Below are 18,836 nucleotides of genomic sequence, written 5' to 3'. Positions count from 1 at the left end.
AACTAGAACTTAAAATTTGCTTGACACAAATGAAAGTTCAATTGAAACACGTGGGAAAAACACCCAACCTTTTAAGTTATGTGTGTTATCAGGTGTAATGGCATTTTTAGGTTAGAAATAAGACCATTTCTTGGTAAGATCCTTTAGTTTTTTGAGTGAATCAGTGAATTTGGTCGACTGGTGTAAGTTCAGGGTTTTTAAATGAACATCCATGAACCTACTGGATTATATAATTTAGTCTTAGTGAGGTCAATTAACATCTAACATCTTATGTATATTTATAATTGCTCTTTAACTAAACAAAAATATGTTTTTTCAGTAGAATACTAAAAAATTACTAAAATATTCGATAGCTGCAGCCCTACTGGAGACGACTTTAGATTGACTGACGACGTCCCGTCCAGCGGTTTCAGAGACGTGCAAATACCCAAAAAGTGATAAATTTTGATAAATTGGATTATCGATATGTCCTTAAAAACCACCTCTTGAGAGAGTAGAGTTGGCGGCGCGTCCATGACAGGATAGTTTAGTCAGTATTTGGGTTTTGTTCAAATCTCGGGGTAAGGGAGACGCGACTGCGACTCTTCTTTGATGAAGAGAAGGAGAGAAACTGCTTTTAAAGCCACGTTGAGTTCACTTACCTGGTACCTGGTTATCAGAAGCTCACAAAAGACAAAATAAGAACCCGAGGACAACATTGATGCTGGACTGTAATGACTTGTGAAGAGCAGTGGCCAAATAATAGATATAGATGTGCTTTGTCTACTAATTTACTCTGATTCACAAAATGAAGTTGAGCCTGTATTGATGTAAAAACACTCTGTATTCATCAGGGAGGCGTCTCCTGAGGGAAGGAGAAAGCTTCTGGAGGTCGTACATAAAGAGATATTTCCGACTGTACAGTAGCCACAGAGCTTATTTATTATTTGGGCTTTAATTTGCAGATACAGAGACTTTGTGCTCTATTAAACGCTCATCTCTTAGCCCCGTTAGCTTCGGTGTCCAGATATAACGGTGGCAAACTTGCACTGCAAAAACTCCAAATCTTACCAGGAATATTTGTCTTATTTCTAGTTAAAATGTCTAATTTTTAGTCAAAAAATCTCATTAAACTTAAAACAAGAGTCATTACCAGAAAAACAACTTGTTATTTGACAATTTTCACATGTTTCAAGTAAATTTTCACTTGAAATAAGTAGTAAATCTGCCAGTGGGACAAGATTTATCTTCTCATTACAAGCAAAAACATCTTGTTCCACTGGCAGATTTTTCTACTTATTTTAAGTGAAAATTTACTTGAAACAGTTGAAAATTGTTCTTTTTTCCAGTGATGAGTCTTTTTTTAAGTGAAATGAGATTTATTTGACTAAAAATTAGACATTTTAACTAGAAATAAGACAAATATTGTTGTTAAGATTTTGAGTTTTTGCAGTGTGTTTAGCATGTCGTGTAGTTCCAGACACGGAGACAACATTTGTAGCTTAAGATATTAACCCTGTAATACTTTTATAGTAGGAAAGGCTTTGAGATCAACGGCTAATCAAAGTGATTTACATGTTTAAGGTCGTAAGCAGCAGAAAACCCTCACCTTCCCACGGCCCAAACGTAACCCTCGTCCACTGATACTTGAGGTCATAATTGTATTCATTTCATTTGTATTTCTTCTCAGTTTGCTTCTGTAGATGCCTCTACGGAGCATTAACCACTTTCTAGTAGATTACTGCATCAGTGTCTCTAACCATCAAGGAATCTCCTCCCTGGCACAAGTAGAGGCAAATCCTTGGTCTTCTTTTTCTCAGTTTTTTCACCATCTTACTTTGTGACGTTCCTGAATGAGTGCTCTGATCATTTGTGGTGATATTTTGCGTAACAAAATGTATTATTCATATTATGCACTAGGGCTGGGCGATATGGACCAAAAGTCATATCTCGATATTTTCTAGCTGAATGGCGATACTCGATATATATCTCGATATTTTTTCTGTGCCTTAATTGGGGTTTCCCCCAAAGCATTATAGCATAGCATCTCTGTTAGCTTCATTTTTTTTCTGAGGCAAACCCTTAAAAAAACAGTCAGTTTTAATACAAAGCCTCGTGCCAAATGTCACACAGGTTCCTTTATTAACAGAGGTCTGCACAATATCAAAATGTATAAAACAAATGAAATAAAAATAAACTGCCTGCATATATAGAATAAAAATGCTTCTTGAATAAAATAAAAAATAACCCTTTCCTGCATAACAATTAAATTAAAATACACTGTGCAATTAATACAATGTAGACAGTAACAGGCAGACTTTTCCACTGAGGTTGACAGTTGTGCAAATAACAAAACATTTGTGCAAATCTCAAATAAAACATTCAAGTCAATTTGTCACAAAATAAGCTATATCAAAATTGTAAAAAAAAAAAAAAAAAAAAAAAAAAAAAAAATTTTAATAATCGATATAAACGATATTGTCTCTTACCATATCGCATTTGAAAATATATCGATATATATTAAAATCTCGATATATCGCCCAGCCCTATTATGCACCATGTAAGTCATGATACAGTAAAAAACACTAATGGCCCTTTTCCACTAGTACCTACTCAGCGCGCTTCTACCCGCCACGCCCCCGTCTTGCGCTTTTCCACTACGGGCCGAGGCGGGTGGAGCCGTGCCAAGCAGATACTTTTCTGTAACCTTTCTGCCGAGGTTCTAACCGGGCTGAGTCGGCCCTGGATCTGACGTCATCACCCTCCTCGCCACTGATTGGTCGGGAGGCGGGGCCGTCAGACGTTTGAATCAGGAAGCGGGAGTCAGAGCGAGAGCGACTCACGGCTCGCGGGGATTTTATTATCCAGCGCAAACGTCTCTTTGGTGATACAACTCTGAGGTGCAGATGTTCATAAACCTGGTGGCTGAGGAGAGAATTAAAAAGGGATGTAGACGGGCGATAATGAACGATCAGATCCACCAGGAGCTCTGTTTTACTCTCAGCCGCTCGCGGCTCCAGCTGATTTCTGATCAGCGCCGGCACGAACAAAGGTGTTGCACAATCGAGTACGTCACAGCAGCTTCACCCCAACCCCCCCACTTCTCCCCCGGCAGTGCGAAAACACACGAGGACAAAACGGGTGGAGCCGGGACGAGTCGGGCTGAGTAGGTGCTAGTGGAAAAGCGCCATAAATGATCCGCTGTGGATCCGGACTCGGCACGTCTGAAGCGGCCGGCCTGTAATCGGACCAGCTGGGCTGATGCACACGTTCAGATCTCCCACCTGAACGGGATGTTATGGGATGTTCTGTTTACGGTACCACCACCACCACGACCTCCACGCGCTTCCACAGTGCTGTGTTTCCTCCAGGCCGACACTTCACATCCACAGCAGCCCGGCACGCGGTGGAAAGTGATGAAAAAATGTTCCCAAACCGGCTGGGCTTATCCAGTCTGCTGGAGATGTTGGAAAATAGCTGCTATTTCAAATTGAGGTTTGCATCTGAAATGCCGATTGTGAAAGTATTTTTCTGTCTTAAACAGATCAGCTAAATGGATCAACTTTTTAAAGTTTTTCTCTGTACTTTTTGGCTTCAAAACGAAAGTATTTCCTTATTCCCACCCGGTGTAATTGGTTTTTGATGGACTGTGTGATGTTTGTACCAGAATATACAGTAAGCCTTCGTCCAAACGACCTCACTTTCACTTCACAGTTTTATTTTATCTAACCCCCCCACCACTTCTACACCGACAGTATCAGTTAATACTTGACACGTTGCAGCTGTCGGGAAGAATTTGTTTTGATTTTGATCAAATCCAATAAGTAAAGAAATGCATTTCTGTTTATTGGAAGAAAGCACGGTGCAGGAAAACGGCACACAAATCCCATTTACCGCATGTACTTGTTTTTGGTTGTAGATAATTCTGACTTTTGTGCAAATTTGAGTTGACTTTTGAAGCGTGTATTGTTTTTCTTGCTTCTTACTTAATCTCCTTCTCTTCCTTCCCTGCAGGGTCATTGTGTTGTCACCGTGCAGCTCGCCGACGAGGAGCTGGCTGAGGAAGATGAGGGGGTGGACTACTTCCTGCTGTTTGCCGGGAGCACGCAGAGACACCTGACCAGCACCCTGAGGAGCAGCCATGACACCCTGCAGGCGCTGTGTCCCGGTGAGCCACTCCGCCCGCCGGCCTGCCCTCCCCGTCACCTCCGACGGGAGGACAGCGCCACCTACAGTATCAGTACCAGTCCCCTCTCTGATCAATCTTTATAAGTCATAAGTCACAGAGTCATCAGGTCAAAAACTAACAGACTTAAAAACAGCTTTTTCCCCAAAGCCATAACTGCCCTGAACAAAGCGTGAATGTCTTCATTACTGTTTTTTACCGTGCAATACTTCTATCTGTGCAATATTCCACTACATGTGTAACTAAATACTATTATCTGTAAATAGAATCTCAGGTCTTCACTATTCAAATGCACCTTAACCTTTTTTTATATTTTTTACATTATATTTCTTATATTCTTATATTTCTTATTGTTTGCACTATTGTTTCTTATTTGTCTTGCACTGGAGAAGTGATGCTGCTTTCAATATCACTGTACCAGGTACATTGACAATAAAGTATTATTCTATTCTTATAACAGCCAGACGACCAGGACACAGAGTTCTTCATAACCACCACGTGCTGTAGATCAGTGGTCTCCAACCCCCACGGCCCGGTTTTCTTCTTTTTTCTCTTTTTCTTTTTTCCTTTTTTTCTTCTTTTTTTATTTTTTTTCCTTTTTTTTCTTCTTTTTTTATTTTTTTCTCTTTTTCTTTTTTTTCTTATTTTTTCCTGGTCATCTGGTACCGGGTCGCACAGGAAGAAAAAATAATTTCTGTAGCCCCGACTGATGATGGTTGACTCTCAAACTGATGGTTCACGATGTTTTTATTCCTTGGATGTAAATACACTGCAAACACACCGTAAGAGCTATAAAGGAATAAAATAAAATAAAATAGTTAGTCTTTCTACATTCACTACTTTCTACTGCCGTTAAACTTTTACTGTTAAAGTCCGAAGCGCCGGATGTTTACAAGGTCTCGGAGAGACGCCTTCAAAATAAAAGCACTAAATATCGGTCTCCTTAATATATAACAAATAAAATAAAAGCCTGGCTTTAAATAACGTTAAATAGAAAACAAACATAAAAACACATTTATAGAAATACTCATATTAAAGGTAATTTACAATTTCCATTATTTTATTTTATTTTTTCGAAAATCATGTTTTATTATTATTATTATTATTATTATTATTATTATTATTACTACTATAGCGAAAATATCACAGTTTTTAATGCCGATCTTGTCATTTTATTTAGTTTTTATCAACTACACCTTTAGATTGGGCCGTGGAAATATTGTCAGACATTAAACCGGTCCTGGTACAGAAAAGGTCTGGGACCACTGCTGTAGATGTCATTAAAATCAAAAGATTTGCTACAATAGTTGACGTTTTCCAGGTAGAAGTCATATTTTGTTAGATTTTTTTCATTTACACGAACGGGATTTGTCCAGGAGTTGTTGTTGTGGAGGAAAGTCAGAGTAGAATAGAAGAGAAATCCTCCGCTCCCACTGCCCTCACCTCTCAAATCTCGGTTATTCATCTGTTCTTGTGGCTTTTACGCTACTATTCCTGCACCCGAGTTAAAATGTAGCCAGTGTTTGTCAAAGGCGGTTTTTCTAGCAGGTTAATGACTGAGCAGCGCCGGCGTCAGAGCTCAAAGTCAACGCTGGCCGGAAATATGGATTTGTTCTTTCTTCTGTCTCGTTTTAGATTTCTGTTTCACATCCTGAGAAGATCCTAAATAGTTGTGAACAAATGTTTTTGTTTTCAGAGAAGGTCAGCGGGGTGGCGGGTCGTGGGCGGGGCTTGTTGCTCTCGTAACCAGCAGAGTTTTTATTTATTTATTGTCATTTTATAAAAGAAGGACCCAGCGTAAGGATGAGAGTAACAGCAGCAGCTGGACGTCACAGGGCGGATCTATAATTGAAAGATGAGTAACTGGAGAGACGAGGAGATCCGTGAGCTGGTTTATCCACCGGCCATAAACCGGCGTGTGTCTAGACCAGGGGTCGGCAACCCGCGGCTCTAGAGCCGCATGCGGCTCTTTAGCGCCTCCCTAGTGGCTCCTGGAGCTTTTTCAAAAATGTTTGACCTTTTTTTTCTTCTTTTTTTTTTTCTATTTTTCCTCTTTTTCTTTTTTTCCTTCCTATTTCCTTTCCTTTTTAATCTCGACATTTCCACTTTTTTTCTCTAAATTTTGACTTTTTTCTCAACATTTTGACTTTTTTCTCGACATTTCGACTTTTTTCTCGAGATTGTACATCAACATTAATCGCGAAATTTTGACTTTTTTCTCGACATTTTGACTTTTTTCGCGAAATTTTGACTTTTTTCTCGACATTTTGACTTTTTTCTCGACATTTTGACTTTTTTCTCAAGATTGTACTTCAATATTAATCTTGACATTTCGACTTTTTTCTCGAAGTGCATAATGAAAAAAAAAATCTTCTCCCAGTTCTAACTAATATAGAAACATGCATCATGTGTTGTCTTCATTCTAAGGCTGATAAAAGACTTTTCATTTTTTGCGGCTCCAGACATATTTGTTTTTTGTGTTTTTGGTCCAATATGGATCTAAAACATTTTGGGTTGCCGAGCCCTGTTCTAGAACCACGGAGGACGGTCCAGTGTTTGAACAACTGGACACAAAGATGACAAACCGGACTCTGAAGACTCAAGAACCAAAACCCGACTAAAAAACACCCATCCATCCTCGTTTTGAAAACTACACATGTCTGACGGTGTTTAAATCCTGCTGATGTGGGGACATACGTCATCTACATAGAATAGAAAGCCTTTATTGTCATTATAACAATGTAAAGAGATTAAGCAGCTCCATAAAAGTTCACACATGTAAAATGTTATGTAAAAACAAAATAAGAAACAGGCAATATAAGTCAAGGCAAGTTTATTTATACAGCACAATTCAACACAAGGAAATTCAAAGTGCTTTACATCGACATTAAAAGCAGCAAGACACAATTAGACAGTAAATAACAAATAAAATGAAATAAAATAATGAGAAAAGAAGGTAAAATAATAAAAGTACAAGTTGCTGATTTAAGAGTACACTTAAATAACAAATAAATGAAATAAAATGATAAGAAAAGAGGTAAAATAATAATAAGCACAGTGTAAATATATATACATTATAAAAATGAATGAATGAAAGAATATTGCACATAAAAGAAAGAATATTGCACATTTTATTATTTTAATATTGCTGATCATGGCTTACAGTTTAAGAAAACTCAAATATCCTATCTCAAAAAATTAGAATATTCTGGGAATCTTAATCTTAAACTGTAAGCCATAATCAGCAATATTAAAATAATAAAAGGCTTGCAATATTTCAGTTGATTGTAATGAATCCAGAATGTATGACATTTTTGTTTTTTAATTGCATTACAGAAAATAAAGAACTTTATCACAATATTCTAATTTTCTGAGACAGTCCTGTATATCTCACTACTTTCTTGATATGCTTCATTTTTTTTCTGTTGTGAATAATCTGGATTTATGGGATTTGCAAATTATTTGATTCAGTATTTATCTGCATTTTACAGAGTCCAAACCTTTTCATTATTGGACTGGTAGGTATTTAATGGTACAGTTGAATGAGCGGTTCCCCCCCGAGCCTTCGGGAGCTTCTCTGGTTTCCTTTCAGAGTCCAAACGCATGATGAATGAACACAAACTCTGCAAAAATGCACTCTATCTCCAGGTTGTAAGGCAACACGCTAGAAGCAAATGCCAAGGAGGGTAAATACTTTCTCAAGGTGTCGTGAATATACTGAGCAGGCTTTCGCTGGGGGAAATGCTGAATATAAGGGTTTAGTTCTCTCCTCCTTCACGCTTTCTCTTTGTCATTCCCTCTGTTTTGCAGCCCACAACTGCTGCGAGGTCGTGCTGGTCACCTTGTGTTCGGCCACCCGAGACGCGTCCGAGTCCAGCGCGGGTGACGTGGCTCCGCTGGCCGAGCATCGATTCAGCTTTGTGCAGGATTTGGCCTTCGACATGGCCCAGTTCCTGGTGAGCAGCACCGGCCACGTCTGTCTGTGTGAGGAGGAAACAAGTAAAAGGAGCCATGTGGTTTCTCTTCTGGGAGATCTAATAGCTGACAGTTATTGACGACGACTTCTTATACTAGTTTATTGTTCTGTAGAAATTTAGTTTGTTTGCCAAATAGAAGAGAAATTAGAGCTGCAAGCAGCGATGAACGGGCCCTCGCGCTAGGAATGGTTGATATTTTTACCGCCATAAGAAAATCAGAAATGACACCACCCACGACTCTCTGTCAAACCATTCAAAAGTTATGGCAGATAAAAGTTTTCCGGGGGGCGCTGTTGAGCCGTTAAGCCACGCCCATTAATGCAAACCATGAAATATCAAATTTATCGCCAGGCCTGGCTTGCATGTAAAATTTGGTGACTTTTGGGGAACTGTCAAATATGGACCAATCAGATGAAGGGTGGGCGCGCTTTTTGGCGTCTAGCGCCGCCACGGTAACACTTTTGAAAGAGAAAAGTAATGCGCATAGTCGCAGGATGGAGACGCACATTTTGATGTATAACACGCCTGGATGCACGTTACGGTTCGGGCTGAATTAACGGCCGAAGGAATGGCATAGATTTCACCAAAATTACACAATAAATTAAAAATGTCTGACTTCCTGTTCGGTTTCGGCCATGGCGCCAAGAGACTTTTCTTTAAGTTGTGCCATGATACAGGTGTGTACGATTTTCATGCATGTACGTCAAACCGTATTGTGGGGCTTGAGGCACAAAGTTTTCTAGGGGGCGCTGTTGAGCCGTTAGGCCACGCCCATTAATGCAAACCATTAAATATCACATTTTTCACCAGGCCTGGCTTGGTGCAAAATTTGGTGACTTTTGGGGCACGTTTAGGGGGAAAAAGGCCTTCCTTTTGTCAGAAGAAAGAAAAAGAAAGAAAAAAGAAAGAAAAAAAATTCCTACACATACAATAGGGCCTTCGCACTGTAAGTGCTCGGGCCCTAAATACCACAATTTTCTTGACAATTGATGCTTAAATCTCATAATAAAATGTTCTCACTTCTGAATGTTTTCAAATCTGAACATAATTAGTTTTTCTTAACGCAGCTGCAGGGGGAGGGCTCACTTTCACGTTTATTTCTGCCATTGTTCCTGTGTTTCCTCCGGTCTAAGCATAAGTAAACCTTCATTCATCTGTCCCCCCCCCTTACAGGTGAGCACGGCGGGCCGGGCCGACGGCCTGGACGGGGCTCTGCTGCTGGACGAGTGTCAGATTCCCCTGCAGGAGTGCGAGCGGCTGGACGAGAGCCTGGCGCTGGCGCTGACCCACCTGGCGCTGCCGCCGGGCTGGAGCCTGCTAGGGATCAAGCGGAGCAGCAGCACCGGTGAGCGTTAGCGCTGGTTCTCCCAGGGAGTTCGGGTTGATTACGCTGCATCAGTCGTTCTCCTGCAAACTGTCACATCAGCACAGCAGCATCAGCACTTATGGTGCTTTTCCACTAGAACCTACTCAGCCCTACTCAACTCGCCTCGGTTTGGTTCTTTCCCACTAGGGGTCTAACGTGCCGAGTAGATACTTTTCTGTAACTATTCTGCCGAGGTTCTAAGCGGCTGAGTCGGCTGTTTCTAACGTCATCACTAGTGATGCACCGAAATGAAAATTTGTGGCCGAAACCGAAAATAATAATAAACACTTGGCTGAATACCAAACAATACCGAACATGGTTGTTCGCAGTTTTTCATTAATTTTGCCAATTTTTTCACCATTGCATAAATCAAATAAATTTGATTTAGGCTTTTCAAAGAAAAAAATCTTTTACAAAATTACAAGGTGGAAAATATTTATTGAACATAAAAAAATTGAAGGGGGCACGGTGTTTATTTGTTTATTTGTTTATAAGGGGGCACGGTGTTGCAGCAGGTAGTGCAGCACGCTGTGGGCGCTGAAGTGCGTGTAAAGCCGGGCCGATTTTCCAGTCGTGCGACTTTTTTTTGATCTGGCCCGATTTTGACCCAATCGTTGCTCGTGCCTCGTGCAGTAAACGTGGGGTAAAGACGAGAGATTAACAGCTCACGACGAGAGATTAACAGCTCACGACGAGCTCCCGATCACAAATCGTGAGATCGCAAGAAAATCAAGCGTGTTTGAAATCCTGCGCTCCTCGTGAAGGAATCGCACAGTTGAAGCAGCTATGACCCGACTGGACTCATCGTTTCGCAGAGAGCATGCGCAATCTCTGATGTCATGTCAAAAACTATTATTTGCAGTTTAAGTGTTGCAAATTCACATTACAAATCATGTTTTAATAGCAAAAAAAGACCATTTCCACGTACGGTGCGGGTCGCCGCGTACCCTGCGGGAAAGGAAAGATCCTTTCTCCAACCCTGGGTGGGGTTGGAGAAAGGATCTTTCTGTGTGGAGTTTGCATGTTCTACCCGTGTTCCCCTGGGTAGCTAATGTGAGCTACCCTCACAAAAACATGCAGCAGCATCGGCCTGCTCACTCCTCAGGTTAAGGAGACCTGAGCTCAGTGCAGGAACTCCCGGGGTTGGTAGAGGGAGCAACGCCCAGGACTGTTAGGTAGGAGCACTGGGTGATAAAATGGGGAAAAAAGTAACACTCATAGTCATAGTTCATAGTGTTGTTTCTGTCAGCCTGTTTCAATTTTAGTTTTAGTCTAGTCTTTGGGTCAAGTTATCATTTTAGTTCTAGTCACATTCATTCTCCTTTTAGTCGTGTCAAGTTTCAGTCGACTAAAACTCAAACCCGCTGGTCGACCCGACGCCGAGGGCGACCTCCCGACCGGTCTCGGCAGACGGCCGAACCGGGAAGGCCCGGAGGCGCAGACGGCGGTTCCGGGCTTCCTCTCCCGCTCCGAGGGGGGCGGGCGGGGAGTAGGCTCGGCCGGATGGTCCCCGGCCTGAGGTTGGCGATGGGGGTGTGTGGCAGGGTGGAGGAGCTGCCATCACACAGGTGATGGGTCACAGGTGTGTCCCATCAACCTCTCCACCCTGCCTGCCTTCATAAGGCAGGGCTGCACAGGAGCTCTGGGCTGCTGTGGGAGAAGGTGCTTGTGCACGTGTGTCCTAGGTGTGTTTGGGGAAATAAAGAGTTTCTGCACGAGAACTCCGTGTCCTCTCTGTCCTGTTGGTCGGGCCCCCGTAGCACTCGCCCTGCTACATACAGTAAGACAAATTGTGACTGGTGGGTATTTCACTGCACATTTATTTGATTTATGCAATGGTGAAAAAATGGCAAAATAAATGAAAAACTGCGAAGAACCATTGTTCGGTATTATTTGGTATTCGGTCAAGTGTTTATTATTAGTTTCGGTTTCGGCCACAAATTTTCATTTCGGTGCATCACTAGTAAGCATCTCAGCTTGACTGAAGTTGAACTAACCTGAACTCGTCGTAGTCGCACCGCCACACCCAGGTGATGTTGAGCTTCTCCCTGCATGTAAATGTTTCTGGGGATCTGAACGGGCCTCTACTCTCCGGGCTGCATCACGGTGTCTGGCCTGAACCCTCACCTGGATTAAAGTCGACACAGAGCAGGATACCAGAACATAAGTGTGGAGGACGTGCAGAATATACAGATCTTTCCCCCAGTTTGCTGCCGGCAGCTGAGCTGCAGACTCATCCGTTGTTCTGGTGCGAGGCGCTAACAAGCTGAGAGCAGGAACTTATTACCATCATCGTACTGAAGTGTGACATACTTTGGTCGCCACACTAATTGTTTTCATGTGCATGAATATTAGGACAAAGACAGGAGTCCAATTACTGGCCCGGGTCGGTCCACAGCTGCAGCTCTAACCTAAACCGCTCACATAAACATGCCGGTCAGTCTAAACCTGGCACCGGTGACCGGGGATTAGCAGTTACATGTCTCCCCCACCTCCCCTCCCTCCCCCAGGCCGCGCGTGTTGATGCATTTGCAGCGATGTCGACAGTACTCGTTGTTGTATTGTATTGTATTGCTGATTGACTATATGGGATATATATATGGTCAGTACTCGAGTTGTAAAAACAATCAGGGGGGATGGTGGATTTTATCACACGGGGACAGATAATTTGAGCTGATTACAAATAATATAATATATTACAAATAATAGCAGTGACCAAAACAGCTGCAGAAATACTGCAGGAATGACATAGCAGCAGTTAAATGCAGCCTTCTGTAAGCTTTAAATATCCACTGGGCTTACATCAAATACATCAAAACACAACAATAAAAAACACTTTTCTGAACTTATCAATATGACTCTGTCCTTCACAGGATAAGTAACATGGATCACTGCAAAAACTCACAATCTTAACAAGAATATTTGTCTTATTTCTAGTTAAAATGTCTCATTTTAGTAAAAGAAATCTCATTACACTTGAAACAAGACTCATCACTGGAAAAAACAACAATTTTCACCTGTTTCAAGTAGATTTTCACTTGAAATAAGTAGAAAAATCTGCCAGTAGAACAAGATTGTTTTTGCTTGTAATGAGGAAATAAATCTTGTCCCACTGGCAGATTTTTCTACTTATTTCAAGTGAAAATCTACTTGAAACAGGTGAAAATTGTCAAATAAGTTATTTTTCTGGTGTTATTTTTCTGGTGATGACTCTAAATGTTGAAATAGCAGTAAAACCACATTCATTGATGAAATGACATAAGGGATGGAAAGGAGGGATGACAGTTTTACAGGGGGGGGTGATTTGGACCGTTTTTATTTGAGGGGGGATGATTTGGACCGTTTTTATTTCAGGGGGGATGATTTGGACCGTTTTTATTTCAGGGGGGGAGGATTTGGACCGTTTTTATTTGAGGGGGGATGATTTGGACCGTTTTTATTTCAGGGGGGATGATTTGGACCGTTTTTATTTCAGGGGGGGAGGATTTGGACCGTTTTTATTTCAGGGGGGATGATTTGGACCGTTTTTATTTCAGGGGGGGGGTGCCGTCCCCCCTCATCCCCCCTGATCCCCCCTCAACTCCAGTACTAGTTATTGGACCAGGTGGTTGAGCGTATTTAGCGTGTGATGGCGGGCGCTGGCCGGACCTGATCCCGCTAACGCAGAACGATGCTTGAGAGGCAGAAAGCAGATGTTGTCGGGTTCGTTTCAGAGGAATCCCACAGGAGGCTCCTCCACTTGAAAATATGAGCCTCATCTATTTCTGCTCATTTGCTGTTTGTTTGCAGCAGCAGAGCAGAGGAGGCTGGTAGAAAGTCACGCATGAGTGTGCACGAGTGTACAGGCCGGTTTTCAGAGTGAAACACCTCTTATCACTTATCACATCGCCATGCCAACATCACCGCTGGAGTCGTGCCAGGAGTTCTCCGTTCAGAAGATTATCACGTTGATTCAGAAGAGATTAACGCCTAGAAAAACACAACATGGCAGCAGAGAACCTCTTTTTTAATTCCGTTTTATTCAGTAATTGCAAGAGGAAGAGATGAGTTATGGAGAGAAAATTGACTCAAAACATTTGTGTGTGCGTAGTACTTGATTTGTGCATATTATTAAATTTGTACGTGCGTAACAAGCTCGAAGTTACGGACAAAACGATAATTAGGAATTCAAAAAGCCTCCTACACACACAAATCGTTAAATATGCGTGCACGGATCGCACAAAGCTGTAGATAAATGGTTTTGAGACTCTTTTCACGCCTCCAAGAAGCCTCACAGATTCGTCCGTACATGATGGATTTAGGGACTGGTGGAAAGCTGGGTCATCTGAACTTTCATCTGAGTCAGGCGATGTTTCCCTCGATACTCAGTCACCTACCTGAAGTAGGTAAACCTTCCTGAGACCAGCGATGCCGGCATCTCCGTCTTCTTGCCTCCCGATTTGACAGTCAGTTTTTCCCCTGACCCCCTAATGGTCGTTGCTTTAAAAAGTCTAATTACATTTTTAAGGCTCATAAAAGCATATCTGTTGTGACGACCGGCCCCTCTCCCTACTGATTGGCCATTCTGCTTCCTGGATGGAAGTTGTGGGCAGGTCGTCAGCCCAATTAGCCTCATCTGTGTGTTTGTGAGCCAGTGTATTTAAGGGCTCTCTAGCCCTGCAGGCTGACTCTTGCTCTCTCTTGCTGCTCCCAGACTTGTGGCCCTTTTCCACGAGTATCTACTCAGCTCGCTTGTACCCGCCACGCCCCCGTCTTGCGCTTCTCCACTACAGGCCGAGGCGGGTGGAGCCGTGCCATGCAGATACTTTTTCTGTACCGAGGCTGCCGAGGTTCTAAGCGTGCTGAGACGCCACTATATCTGACGTCATCACAATACACACCACCGATTGGTCGGGGGGCCGGCAGACGTTTGAATCAGGAAGCGGGAGTCAGCGCGAGAGCGACTCGCGGCTCGCAGCGATTTTATTATACAGCGCAAACGTTTGATTCCGTTCGATTCTGATATTGATTTGGGTTAGTGTTATTAAAACTGTTTTTTCAGCTGTTGCATGAATTATGTGATTGTAGTTGTGCAACATATTAATACTGGTATTAAATTGAGATTCAACAGCAAGTATTGCAGCTAATGATGCTGTAAGGACCAATCAGCTCCCAGAATGCTGATAGAACTGAAACAGAAACATCGTGGGTCAGAATTACCAAACAGATCCAGGGAGGAAACAGAGACGGAGGAAATTTGTTTTAATTATTTCCATTTTCGGTCTATTTTGGTTTTAAATTTTTGAGAATTTGGTCTTTTACATTTTATGCAAATGTAGGTAACCCTTTCTTTTACAGTACAGTAATAACCAGGTAATACCATTGTAATTACACTGTTATTACCTAGTAGTAACTTGTATTTACAAGGTAATTACATGGTAACTACCGGGTAATTTACCCAGTAAGTACTAGGTAATTATTACGTATTTTTCTTGCCCAGTAATTCTATTTCCTAAGTATTTACCCATAAATACAGACATTTTTACCTGGCTTTTACTCAGTAATTAAAGTGAAACTGGACTGTAAAAGAAAGCGTGTGTTGTTTCCATAATATTACCTGGTACTTCCTCATTAAGTACAGAAATAATTACCTGATATTTACCCATTAATTGAAGTGAAACTGGACTGTAAAAGAAAGCGTGTGTTGTTTCCATAATATTACCTGGTAATTGTAGATTATAATTATAAAGATTTGAACAATTGGCAAAACGTCTGATAATTACCTCCCCTTTACCCCGCAATTAGAAAATTGGACCACCCCCCCTGGTGTTTTCCTGGTAGTTTGCAGAAAAATACTTAGTAATTACCTGTTACTTACTTATAAATAATTCATGTAATTTCAGAGTAATTACATGGTAAATTGACTGGTAGTTACCAATATTAACCTAGTAAATACCTGTAATTTCCCTCATAGTTCCCATCTAATGTCTTTGTAATTACCTAGTAATGTTTAGTTCAAACAACCAGGTATTTACCATGTTATTACATGGTAAATACACATAATTACATGGTACAAGAAAATACGTAATAATTACCTAGTACTTACTGGGTAAATTACCCGGTAGTTACCATGTAATTACCTTGTAAATACAAGGTACTACTAGGTAATTACAGTGTAATTACCATGGTATTACCTGGTTATTACTGTACTGTAAAAGAAAGGGTTACCCAAATGTAACCCCAAGACAGTATATAAAGTAATGAAATATAAACAATTTATGCAATTATAACTGAAAACTTTAATGTTCTCATACCTTTTAAATATATTTAAAGGCAAAAACATGGCAACAGTTATTGTCCAACAAAATATTCATTTTTTGGGCATAAGCAAAAAAATACCAAAAGTTGTAATGATGAAAAAAAATCGATCTTTAGACATCGATTTTTAGGATTTAACATGAGAATCAATTTAGAATTGGAAAATCGTTTTTTTTCAACACAGTCCTAATTCTGAGCCAGAAAAACCTCTGGCAGGACGGGAGAGGCTGCGCTGAGGATGAATGTTCTGGAGGATGTTGTGTTTGTGGGTTGAACCCTCTCGGGAGGAGATGCCATCGCTGGGCACACAGCCGGCTGCACCGCTGGAGCACTGACACGCTCAGATATCACTGGTGTATTTTAGTGTTATCATTTACGTGCCGGAGTCATTCTAGGTGGTATGTAGTTATTTACTTAAACAAAATAAAAGTAGACCGGAGGCCCGTGTGCTGCAGAACGGGGGCGGGCGGAGCGGGCTGTGAAAAGTTGCCGTATCCGAGTAAACAAAGATACAGTTGTGTTTAAACGAAAGTGCCACTTTACTCCAGCCGTTGACTTTAATCAGTTAAAGGAAGCTAAATGAGCTGATATGGATGATAAACTCTGCGAGGTAATTGCTCTCTGTGAAGTGGCATGAATAAGAGTTCTGGGAGTAGTTAGCGCTGCCGCCTCGGCCGCTGGCTACGGCAGCGCTAATCGCTTACGGTCCAACATGAATTTTTGGATATATTAAAACAAATCAGAGGAGTGTTTGTCACAAAAAAAAAGCGGAGCAAAATGCAGGAATTGTGCAGTTAAGATTGAGAGCTGCGTCCTCCTTGAAATGTTTTATTCATTGTTGTTATGGAGTTTGAGAGGGAAGCTCATCAAATCAAATTCTCCGTAATAACATCACTCTTGATTAGATGAGATCTGCGGGCTGCTGTGAAAAGTCGTTAGCTTTTTAAAGTCGGACACACACACACGAACACACGGGCTCCTGTGAGTGGAAGTGGGTTGTCACGGCGGTGATTCGGAGGGTTTTTCCAGCCGAGGTGACTGATGCGTGCTCTAATAGGCCATGCTTCACAATGTGTCACCGCTTGAATCCGAGGCTGAGCTGCAGGAAGGGAAGAGGAGAGGAGAGCAGCCCCGTCCTCCTCTCATCAGACCTGTCAGGTGATGGATGGCGGCGGACTGCAGGTGGAGGTGACGGTGCTTCATCTCCGTCGTTCCTCGCGCCGCGGCCGAGCAGCCGTCCCTGATCTCAGCGTGGCCGCTCGTTTGTTGTTGTCTGGGAAATTCACCTCACCTGGAGCCCTGCGGGCTTCAGTAGATACAACTCACATATTCCCAACCGCTTAAAGGAGCACAAATGCTGCTTCAACTTTTCTCTCTCCTTCTTGTAAATCTTCTATCCCGGTACTTTCTACCGTCTACAAATGCAGAAATGTTCATATCCTTCATTACATTTATGAAGTAATTAGTCTCCTCCTGGTCTTGGTTTCTCCGTGTTTATAAGAACTTCCTGGACTCAAAAGACCAGGATTCCTTGTGAACAGAGCATGAGCAGAAAACAGATTCCTGTTCCGTTTGATGGGGATATTCCGTTAACGTTTACATGACCCAATATTCAGGTTTTAAAAGGAGTAACCCAGGGCTCATATTCGGGTTTTTAAAAACCCCAATAAGAGCAAATTCGGGTTATTCAAAGGAGTTATTGGTGTTTACATGGCCGTGCAAATTCGGGTTATTGCCAATATTCGGGTTTTAAAAGGGTTATTGATGCATGAAAACGCAGTCAATGTTTGTCAGCCAGGATTTGATTCAGGCGCCGGTGATACATGTGACACTCGGCTCCGTCTATGAGCGGCCCTCACTACCGGCTCGTCTTTTCAGAACATCTCCCCCTTTCTCGGTGTCCAATCCTCTTTTTTTCCACCTCCCGGGTTGGACAAGAAGGCGTTAAAATAAAAAGGAGGGGCTGCTTGTGTATGTAAGGGACTTTCCCCTCATTCATGCTGATGTACGGGCGACACGTCACCCAGACGTGGCAGGAGACGGAGGAAACTCCTGAAACGTGAAGCTCAGCAGCGATCATGACAAGATCAACTCTTTATATTTATTCTATTACTGCCAGCGTTGTGGTCTGCGGAGGTTTTTTCTTGTGTTTATCGTCATAGCAACTGATGAAACCCCCTACTCAGTCAAACCAAAACACAACTGAATGTTTAATAATTGGTTTAATGATATGAACGAGCCAGAAAAGAGGTCAGTTTTGGCAGCGTGTTAATTGGAAGATCTCGTCTGCAGCCGCTGCTCAACCCTCCGGTCTCCGGGGGATTTGTAACATTTAAACTTCCACAGAGTTCAATCCACCAGGCCAGAAAACGCCGGTTCCCAGTGTGGGAACGTTAGCAGAGGTGATGGATCAGAGCTGAGAGAGTATGGATCCTCGTGTTTATCTCAGCGTCTGGCGCTCTGATTAATTTTCTCCTCCGTTCACTCTCTTTCCTTTCTCCTTCCTCATCGGTGTCGCCGTCTGTCCTCGTCCCGTCGGACCTTCTTCAACCCACTTTTCAGCCAAACAAAACAAGAACTAAACACTGGGCTAAAGGAGCCGCCTCAGATCGCATTAACCGTCTTTCACAGGATTGAGCTTCTGTCCCAACGTGCAACACTGGTGACAGAAACGTTATTTTTCTGTGGAAGAAATGGAAACCGATAATCATGTCGGGCCGTCTAGTAATTAGATCGTTTTTATGTAAAACCAAATGTTCCAGGCGTGCGGTGATGCTGAGGGGAAAGAGGGAGGGAAGCAGCGAGATGGAGACACCTCTGGTGTCCGGAACAAATACGACCCATCGATCCAGTGGTTGGTTTGTAAAACAACCGTCTGGATCCAGGAGGAAAGTTTCCTTCCATCTGGATTAAAATGCTCTTTTTGTTGCGTTTACACGTCTATCTTTTGGTTTGGATGGAGACGCGGTGGGTTCACTGCCCCGCCGAGCCCACGGCTTTTTGGATGTTCGGACAGCCTCTCCACCCTGCC

General features: G+C 42.3%; 1 protein-coding gene across 1 annotated transcript in view; it reads left to right on the top strand.

Annotated features, from left to right (window-relative positions):
• The window catches only part of LOC133464866 (A-kinase anchor protein 13), a 164,825-nt gene that overhangs the window by 19,018 nt on the left and 126,971 nt on the right, over positions 1-18,836 (top strand). The window contains exons 2-4 of the mRNA XM_061747065.1: positions 3,994-4,147; positions 7,976-8,121; positions 9,316-9,487. Coding sequence (XP_061603049.1) covers positions 3,994-4,147; positions 7,976-8,121; positions 9,316-9,487 — 472 coding nt within the window. The remainder of the gene's footprint in view (positions 1-3,993; positions 4,148-7,975; positions 8,122-9,315; positions 9,488-18,836) is intronic.

Source organism: Cololabis saira, chromosome 2 (assembly GCF_033807715.1).
Source record: "Cololabis saira isolate AMF1-May2022 chromosome 2, fColSai1.1, whole genome shotgun sequence".
Taxonomy (NCBI): Eukaryota; Metazoa; Chordata; class Actinopteri; order Beloniformes; family Belonidae; genus Cololabis; species Cololabis saira.
This window is presented reverse-complemented; position numbering and strand designations above follow the sequence as displayed.